Source organism: Myripristis murdjan, chromosome 2, assembly GCF_902150065.1.
Source record: "Myripristis murdjan chromosome 2, fMyrMur1.1, whole genome shotgun sequence".
NCBI classification, from domain to species: domain Eukaryota; kingdom Metazoa; phylum Chordata; class Actinopteri; order Holocentriformes; family Holocentridae; genus Myripristis; species Myripristis murdjan.
This window is the reverse complement of record NC_043981.1, coordinates 6,562,210-6,571,781: the sequence shown is the minus strand read 5'-3', so window position 1 is coordinate 6,571,781 and position 9,572 is coordinate 6,562,210. Positions and strand designations below refer to the sequence as shown.

Sequence of the window (9,572 nt, the reverse complement as noted above, 5' to 3'; positions counted from 1 at the left end):
ATAAAGTATGACAAACGTGATGTATGAAAAAGAGGTGATAGGCTTTTGCATGGTCATTAAGTCATTTTAACTTTTGCAAAAGCAGCAGCTTGACATGTAGGCGTGGGGAGGAGGAATGCAGCCTGTATGCAATATAGGGCGTATGAGGAAGTTATGAACGGGGATAAAAAGCAGACTACTCCATAATACAGCTGGACAGGAGGGATTTGCCACCTCGAAAATGCCTGGAAAGAAGGTCTGCATCGTCGGATCTGGGAATTGGTAACGCTTCCTTTGCCTCTTCTGGAGACGCATTCATCAGAAACTAGTGTTTTAATGTTTGAGACAGACATTTGCAGGATTATTCGATCACCTACCGGTTTGAAGCGCACGATCGCCGCCCCTGCTTAACCAAAGCAAGTTCTGAGAAAGTATGATGTAGGATTAAAGGTTGGAGTCACAGTAGACCTTTGCATTCAGTAATTTATCTGTCTTGCTTGAGTTTATGGTTGTATTACTGCCCTAATGAAAAGTCACAGCATTACTTTATTCCCTTTAAGGACCTAAAGTGTGTTGTGCTACTCAGCATTGGGTTTATAATGACTGAAATTATGTTTTACACAGGTTGGATTTTAGGTGGGCACATGGTTAAGTTTTATTGGTTTTTATACAAGATTTATAACTTGATTTTAAAATTAAATGTAAATCTAAGCTTAGTTTAAAAGCTTGCAGGAGCTGTCCAAAAAGAAGTAGGTCTATTTTTTTCTTGCCAGGGTTCTGTCTGATGTATCAGGATGTGCATGCATGTGATTTTTGGGTCCTTACTCTTTCCAGGGGCTCTGCGATTGCCAAAATCATCGGGCACAATGTCAAAGCGTCCAACAGGTTCGACCCCATGGTTAACATGTGGGTTTTCGAAGAAATGATCAATGGGAAAAAGCTGACAGAGATCATCAACACAGAGCATGAAAATGTCAAGTACCTGCCGGGTCACAAACTGCCAAGGAATGTGGTAAGTGTCCCCATTTAGGGGATTTTGTGATAAGCAGCATTAACCATCCATTATCAAAAGAGCCAATCTTGTCTCTACAAATTGTGTAATTGCCTCTCTGGAACATTTCTTGATTGTAAGAAATTACACTGATAAGATGAATGAACCTTGAGCCATACATCTTACAACTCATCTGCTCTTTAAACCAGACTTAGTAAACTGGACCCATCTCAGGAATATTACATCCATTTGTTGGCTGTGTTTTCCACTAACTGTAGTAATGCAATAACACAGTAACAAATTGGTGTATTTGCACCACACCCACACACCTGGAATAGGTCTTTTAGGTCTGTAATGTCCAGCACAAGAGAAAAGAATCCTTTAAAGGCAGGAAGCTCACCAAAAATGTAAAATTATCTTACTTTTTTTAGCAGATAAATTGAGCAGAAAATAGCCAATTTGATTCTCTACCAAAGTGGACAGCAACACCAACATTTACCAGCTTTTGTTAAAGGTAAAAAAGACTGTAAACACTTTAGCTTTGTTTATAACTGTTCAATTTTAGTTATTGCTGGCACACAACTAGGCATTTTTCTCTCCATTTTGTCATGTAGTGGTGTATTTTTCTGGTTCCCGTGGGTAAGTGGCCAAATCTCAGTGAGATATTTTCAGCACAGCTACAGTTGAGTGTGACAGCTGAATTTCATTCAGCGACCTAAAACACCAAACCGTGAATGTCAGGTTTTGGCCTCAGCGCCTCACAATCAAAGAGCAAGGGCTTTTTTTTTTTTTTTTTTTTTTTTTCGAGAGCTACCATTTTGCACAGACATTCAGCAATCATACAGAGAGAAAAATAGTGTAGAAGAGGAAGAGGTATGAGTTTCTCCACCAGCAAATTATCCTGGAATGCACTGATCATCGCAAACTGATTATATCCAACAATGTAAATGAAAATTTCCCTCCCCGATAGTTAGTATGTGCTCGCTCTCAATGTTTTTAATCACATAATTTCCTTTTATTCAATCATTTAACACCCACTTATATCGTCATCAGACAGTGAATTAACTCCTTTGCTAATTCCTCTTGAGGTGGCGGTTCCAGAGATCGCTGAGGCAGTGAAGGGAGCGAAGGTCCTCGTCTTTGTCATCCCACACCAGTTCATCGCCAAGCTCTGTGATCAGATGAAGCCACACATCACAGAGGGAACCATCGGGATATCACTCATCAAAGTAAGCTCCTCGCACACTTTTTGTGTCAGAGTGCTTGGTTTCAGCTTTTCCGTGTCAGCCCTAGACAGTGAAAGGGGAAATACAGTCACCTGACCTCACCCTTGCTTCATATTGTTCTAAGGCCAACACATAATGGGAGTTATAGTGGCGTAATATAGAGGAAATTCCCCCACTGAAACTGTGATTGTAAAATATCTATCAAGTCATTTTGTAAGATACTTAAGCTTCATGGATCCAAGGACGGTTTACCAACATTGTTTTTTTTGCAGCATGTTGCTTCACACTGAAGACAGTTGCTCACATGTTGCACTTGAACGCCACTCAGTGCAACCACAGTCGTCTACTCTGTGCCGGTGAGCCGCGCCACAAAGGCAGTTGAGGGATTAAGGCACTTTGTTTCACCTGACCCAGATTTTCCCCAGAATTCAAAGCACCATCAAAGCACCAATCCTAAAAGTGGTTCCCAGCCCAGTCCTTTTTCTGCACAGGTTTATTCCACACTCGCACTCTCTGAACAATTAAAGGCTTAATGCTGATCAGTTGAGCAGCAGAAACAGATCTACCCGAGCAGGGCAGCAATGAAAGTAATTTGACAGGGATGAACAGATAGTGTTTCTGGAGGCCGATACCAAAATGTAATAGCTTTCCACTTACAACAGCTGATACGGATACTGATATACAATATGTGGGATTTTTTTTTCAAACAAAACATTGTTAGTTTTATTCAGTATCTGATTTGGCGGTTGTATTAAGTGACACACTGCTTGGAAAAAAGTCACAAAAGTGCCAATTCCACAACTGGGCAAATATCGACAGCAAAAATAACATCAAACAGTGTTGACATCTCTTGCTAAAGCTGATATCAGCCATTTCCAGTTGTATGCCAATATAACGGTGCATCACTGGTAATTGGATCAGAGGTGCAGGAGTAGAGCTGGAACACAAACTTTGGAGGATAGGCGGTTATTGAGATCTGGGTTTGGATTGGGTACCACTGCTCCCCGTAGTTGAAATCAACCGCAAATAACTGGAATTGTGTAAAGTTTTGGCATTAAATGTTGCGTATGTTGACCAGGAGTTCTTTTTCCTTGCTTGTCACCATCCAGGGTATCGATGAAGGACCAGAGGGACTGAAGCTCATTTCAGATATCATCAGAGAGAAGCTGGAGATTGAAGTCAGCGTCCTGATGGGGGCCAACATCGCTAATGAGGTGGCAGATGAGAAGTTCTGTGAAACCACCATCGGTGAGACACTGTTTTCATTGTCAACACCGGAGCCAGATTTTAGCATTCAATTTGGCAGAAATGATTTCCGTGATTTGATCTTTGTCTCATTCTTCTTACCTGCGTGCAGAAGGCAGTTAGAATGGAAAGAGGATGGCCATTAAAACAGACTATAACTAGAGCTTATTGTATTACTTTCCTATTTCAACAGTCAGTGCTTGAATGCTGTTTTTTTTTTTTTTTTTTTTTTTTTTTTTTTAATGACCTGCATTCAACACAGGGTCAAAAAATGAAGCCAATGGCCTCATCTTCAAAGAGCTGCTGCAGACTCCCAACTTCCGCATCACTGTTGTGCAGGAGAGTGACACAGTGGAGTTGTGTGGAGCTCTCAAGGTATTGTGAATTATGATGATAATGTAATAATGTTATAATGAAATATACAACGTATGTATGTAAGCCTTGTTTTTCATTGGCTGAAAATATGCAAGAAAGTGTAATTTTGTTTCCATGAAATCCTCGTTCAAAGGATTCCGAGTATGTGATTCATATGGCATAAAACAGAATTAAACTTTGAAGTTGGTAATCCAAATTAAGAATGGAGGTGTAATGATCGATATCAGCTCTATTCCTTGTAATGTCGGGGAGGTTGTTTGACTGAAACATTGAACATCTTGAATCTTCTCTATTTATGTGTTCATTCCACGCTCGGTCTCAGTGTCCTAAGCATGCTCCTGTTGCAGCAAGCCACAGTTCAGTTTGTATCTCATCGCTCATTCTTGTCAGAACATTGTAGCGGTGGGTGCTGGATTCTGCGATGGCCTGGGTTTTGGGGACAACACTAAGGCGGCGGTGATCAGGCTCGGTCTGATGGAGATGGTCGCCTTCGCCAAGATGTTCTGCAAGGGCCAGGTGAGCTCCGACACCTTCCTGGAGAGCTGCGGCGTGGCTGACCTCATCACCACCTGCTACGGAGGACGAAACCGCAGAGTCGCCGAGGCCTTCGTCAAAACAGCCAAGGTGAGTCAGATGGAGAGATTCAAAATCATCTGTGTTTGCATGGTAGATTAAAAAAGCTCTGTTGCACCTTGCCAACACTTGAGCACACACTCTAATGTTTGATGGTAAGCAACTAGCACTATCTCCAAAGTGAGCAAGTGAGAACTTACTTTTTGGCAAATAAGTTTGAATGATATTTTGTGCAGAACATTGGGAAAATTAATTTGGTGCATGATACAGAATTAATATACTCTTTTTGTTTTGAAGAACCTGAGTTTTTTCCCTGTTTTCATAGCAGATGAAGGTAGTTGGTTGTAACTAGAGCTAAAAATGGGGTCAAATATGCAGTTTCTATGCAGTGAAATAGATCAGGTCACATCACCTATACTGGGGCACATGAATAATTTTAGGCTCTGTGTTCTTGCCACTTAAACGATAAGTTGGACCAAAGGGCTAACTGAAGAGCTGAAGAGTGAATACAGGGAGATAAAAAAGCTGTCACAGCATCACTGAACAACATTTACATGGTGTGCATGTTCATGTTTCCCCAGTCGATTGCCGAGTTGGAGGCGGAGATGCTCAACGGCCAGAAGCTGCAAGGTCCACAGACTTCGGCTGAGGTGTACAAGATCCTGCTGAAGAGAGACATGGTCAACCAGTGAGTACATTTCCTTCATGCGACAGCCAGTGTTCCCTGCAGGAAGACGCTGAACCTCCTTCCATTTCCTGATCTTAAGCCAGCCTTTAACATATGGAAGGGGAAAATGAAACCATTATCAGGCACTGTTTCTTTCAGCCAATTCATTGTTGTTATTTCATTAATTTTTGTATCTTGATTCCATTGCTAGATATTCTGATTGGGATTATTATGGACAGCTATTCGCCTTGATTATTTGAGGAAGATTATTATTTTACTGCACTTATGGGTGTATTCTCAACAATAGAAGATATTCTAAATGAAATCAGCATGAATAAATACTTCTTAAATGCCACTATTTACAATTAGTCCTTCCTTGTGCAGCCTGAGCTTGTAGTTTGTGGAGTGCGAACATCAAACATAACATTTTTGCTCCTCCAGTTTTACCAATTTTACTTTTCCTATTACAGATAGTATTAATTATGAATGTCTGTTTTTCACCTGCAGGTTTCCACTGTTCACCGCAGTCTACCAGATCTGCTTTGAGGGCAAGGAAGTGAAAGAGTTCATCACCTGTCTGCAGAGCCACCCAGAGCACATGTAACGGGACTGGGGGTGCACGAGTTCTTCAATGGAAATGTTCCACCACTAGAGGGCAAAAGAGTTTTACATGAGCTTTTAACGCACAACCACAAAACCCAGAAACCATCTACTAAAAAGCACTATTACTTTATCCTTAAATCTTCATGATATTTGTCAAAGCCGACCTAGATTTTCTGTATCTTTACCAGCTTACATAGTTTGTGATTTTGTTATTATACCAAGTACAATGTAATGTTGCATTTAATAAGTATTTTTTTGCTATCATATTTAAACAGCTGCTGTGGGAAATATCAATGATGTTATGTTTGATAAGCATTGGAAAACGTTTCTTCTCTGTTATTTTTGGAATCTGTGTCAGTAATAAAAATGCTGACCCATATTTTGGTCACTAATTCTTAATTTTTCTATGGAGGTGCAGTCATTTTGTGCTCTGTCTAGCTTCCATGACTGACAGCATGTTTACACTCTCAAAAATCAAACAAATCAGTCTTTCTTTTTTGGATATTCTTTTTTCTATATTGTGGAGCTGATATGTCATCAATAAAGTCAATTTCAAAGGAGAATGAAATCTCTGTTGTTTTTTTTGTTTGTTTTTACCATCAAGAGCCAAAATCAGGCCATTCTGAAACAGTGAGGTTCTTCATCTCCTAATAAAAGGGAACTTTGTCAATTTGTACAAATCAAGTCTTGTCTTCAGTTCATATCATATTTTGTTTTGTCACAAGGAGGCGCACCATCCTCACCAGTGTGTGTTCCAGCAGTGGTAGAGGGAGAAGCTCCAATTTGGTCACCCTAATCCTCTCTTAGACAAACAATAGACTACCCAGGACAGAGGTGAGATCAAAGGACAAACCATAGTGCTGCTTTGTAACTATTCAGTGTGTCGTTTCATGTCCCGTCATGAACAAAACGGGTTTTTTTTTTTTTTTTTTTTAATCCACACGCTTTCACTGAATCTCTTCCACCAAAGGGGGGCTTGTTCCCAGAAGTGGACATTCTCTAATATCTTTGCAGCATCTTGATTGAGCTTGTTAGAAACCAAGAGTCAGAGTGTGTGATGTGGTGAGAGTTCCCATGAGTTTCCCATGAGAGAACGGATCAAAGCACAAACGGCGTCCTTGTCCTGCCATCTCCTAATCATGTCACAGGTCAGTTTGATGAAGCCTGTGATAGTCTCCCTGTGATAGCCTCCTGCTGTCTGTCTGCATATTTCTCCTATCTCTCCCTCTTTCCATACAGCATACAGTTTGTCTCCACCTTCTCTTTCTTTATTACTCTGTCTCTCTCTCTTTCTGTGCCCATGCAGTTCAATTCAAGTAAGCCTTTCAGCATTTAAGTACATGGTAAAGCGATTTGCCTGTCACATTAAAGAACATCAGAGATGGAAAAGTCAGAATGAAACAGTGACACAGTTAAAGAAATACAACTGCAGAAGTAGAGCATGTAGACAATGAAAAAAAAAAATAGGGGAAAATGTTTAAATTGGTATTATCTTTGAATTTGTAGCAGGCAGAGAGAGACTTGCCAGCAACAAGCACAGTCTTTTTCCTCTTCACCAAGCACTACTGGAAATTTCCTGAAATTGGAGACAGGAGAAAAATCTGGAACATATTTTCCACATTTTGACACACATCTCATTTCGCTATATTTTGGACATTCAGACAACAACAAAAAACCAATCCGGTCTTTCTCTGACTCATGCAATTCACAATCATGATGCAATCTCTGTTTGACTGGGCCACCATGATTTTTCATGTTTCCCTCCCTCAATTTCAAATGAGATCATTGAGGCTGAAGTTGGATAATAAGCCTAAGCTTGTTTTCTTGGGATTGTGGACACGTTAAAACTTCACCAGCCGAATCTCTGCCTCTCTCCTCCTTCAGTATGTCTTTCTCTATCTCTCCATCCCTCCACTGTGGGTAATTTGACAAGCGGTCTTCCCCACTGGATGACAGCCCTCCACAGCCATCTCTGCCCAGATCCCAGGACATCAAAGCCTGTGAGGGGTTCACTGGTAAGCTTGGGGAGGGTGATGGAGCAGGCACTGGCTAGGGGGGGGGGCCACGAGAGCCCACAAGGGGCTCCCATACGTTCCCATGGGAGAGCAGAGCCCCGTGGGTTGATGTCCTCTCCAGCGGGACGAGCCCTCTCATCCAGTAACAGCAACTGTCATCAGGGGTTTTTCGAGAGAGCGCTGAGACCCTTGTGATGGCTTGACACAAGCCCAGATCGCCGGTTTCAAAGAGAGGGCCCACCTTCAGATGAGACCCGAGCTTGAAAGAGGAGCTTAATCACCACGGTAACTTGTCTGTCCGTACTCCACGCACACACACACACACACACACACACACACACTCACTGTCCTCTGGTGAGAGGCCCCTTGGACAACAGAGGGTAACAGCGTGGTGGACTGAGGTCAGCGTTGTTATTTTTGATTTACATGCACCTCAGTCCCTCATGAGCATTTAGGAGAGGGTCGTTTTGCATTTTGGTGAACTTTCCTTTTACAGCTGCACTTGGCCAGGTGTTTATATATAAAAAAAAAAAAAAAAAAAAACATCCAACTTACTGGCCTAAGTGTGGCTTTAACAATGGCAATGTAAAAGCTAGAGATCTGCAAGAATCATTTCTGAGTGGATGATACACGCATTCATTCCCACATAGTGCATCAAAGAAGTTCAGGAAGAACACATCAATTTGGAGATATGAAAGAAGAGTGACTTAAGAGAAGATGACCTCCTATGAAAATATCGGAGGTCAGGATCTCCAGGGGTCTAGATGCTGGTATTGGTGGCGGAGTGACTGGCAGATACATGAAGATCCTTCTTGCTAATTTAACAAACTGGAGACCTTATCACAGTGGTGGTGGGAGTGAACGGTGACACACTGCTTGGTCTGTGACAGAAAGAGAGAACGAGAGAACTCACTTATTTAAAGTTCAGCCTCCTCCAACTGATTGGATGGCTAATAAAAGCATGAAGGAAGCGGAAATGACAGTGACGCCTAAAAATGTGAGGAAAATCAGAAAATAACTTCTTCTTATTGAACTTTAGGAGAAGCATTTCTGCCAACTTCAGTAACATTTTTGCTTGGTACTTTTAATAGCCTATATGGATACTGACACTGACTTACTGTCAACTTACTGTTACTGTCATTCTACCAATTAATTCAAGTGTGATCTAAGTACAAATTGAGTACTGTTAGTTATAATATGTGGGAAAGCCGCCTCTTCGTTGTTTCTCTCTAAAATGCTACCAAGCCAGACTCGTGCACTCTATACGTAAAAATGTGTAAAAATGGAGGATGTGATGTTCCTTCCCTTTTTGACAACTCTGTGAAGTTTAATTGCAGTTTGGAATGAGTTGAAACTGTGACGCATGCTGGGAAGAGGCTCAGGCCCACGCTGTGTGGTTGTATGCTGGGAGGAGATTCCCCTTCCTTCCATATGCCCCGCTAAAGTTTAGTGTAGAACAACCACAGACTGGCTGAACTGGTAGAGACGAGCATGTGGTGTGCATTTTGTCATGTCATTGTGCATGATTTTGCAGGGTTGGAGTTTAAAATTTTCCGTCACTGATATTTCTGTATCATTAGTGGCCATCTTAAAAAGTCCTGACTTTGGCTGTTGAAACCTGCAAATCCCCTGTGACAAAGCCAATGACAGGGGGACAACACTTGTCCCGGGCCCTGGGTCAAGCAGGGCCCCAAAGGACTCTCTAACTTTTAAATAATATGCTGGGTGGAGCCCTGCCCTGTAACAAAGATTAATATCAGCCCGTATGGGTGGGCATATTTTTCCACTAATAAGAAGGCAGGTAAATTCAGGTATTTCCTTAGGTTTCTCCTAAACCACATCCCTGAGTTTTCTGGTTCAACACAATAAACAAAATGTGTATGACAACTCTCCCATAA

General features: G+C 41.6%; 1 protein-coding gene across 1 annotated transcript; it reads left to right on the top strand.

Annotated features, from left to right (window-relative positions):
* The first annotated feature begins 146 nt into the window (after nucleotides 1-146).
* Nucleotides 147-6,204, top strand: LOC115375659 (glycerol-3-phosphate dehydrogenase 1-like protein). Its single transcript, XM_030075144.1, has 8 exons — nucleotides 147-261; nucleotides 814-991; nucleotides 2,059-2,199; nucleotides 3,306-3,444; nucleotides 3,704-3,816; nucleotides 4,207-4,440; nucleotides 4,971-5,077; nucleotides 5,564-6,204. Exons 1-8 carry the CDS (start codon nucleotides 221-223, stop codon nucleotides 5,658-5,660), a joined length of 1,050 nt encoding a protein of 349 aa, XP_029931004.1. The 5' UTR covers nucleotides 147-220; the 3' UTR covers nucleotides 5,661-6,204.
* Nucleotides 6,205-9,572: the final 3,368 nt, after the last annotated feature.

Coding starts and splice junctions, on each gene's coding strand:
- LOC115375659 (XM_030075144.1), top strand. CDS start 221: ATGCCTGGAAAGAAGGTCTGCATCGTCGGATCTGGGAATTG. Junction 992..2,058: donor ACAAACTGCCAAGGAATGTG/GTAAGTGTCCCC, acceptor ATTCCTCTTGAG/GTGGCGGTTCCAGAGATCGC. Junction 2,200..3,305: donor TCGGGATATCACTCATCAAA/GTAAGCTCCTCG, acceptor GTCACCATCCAG/GGTATCGATGAAGGACCAGA.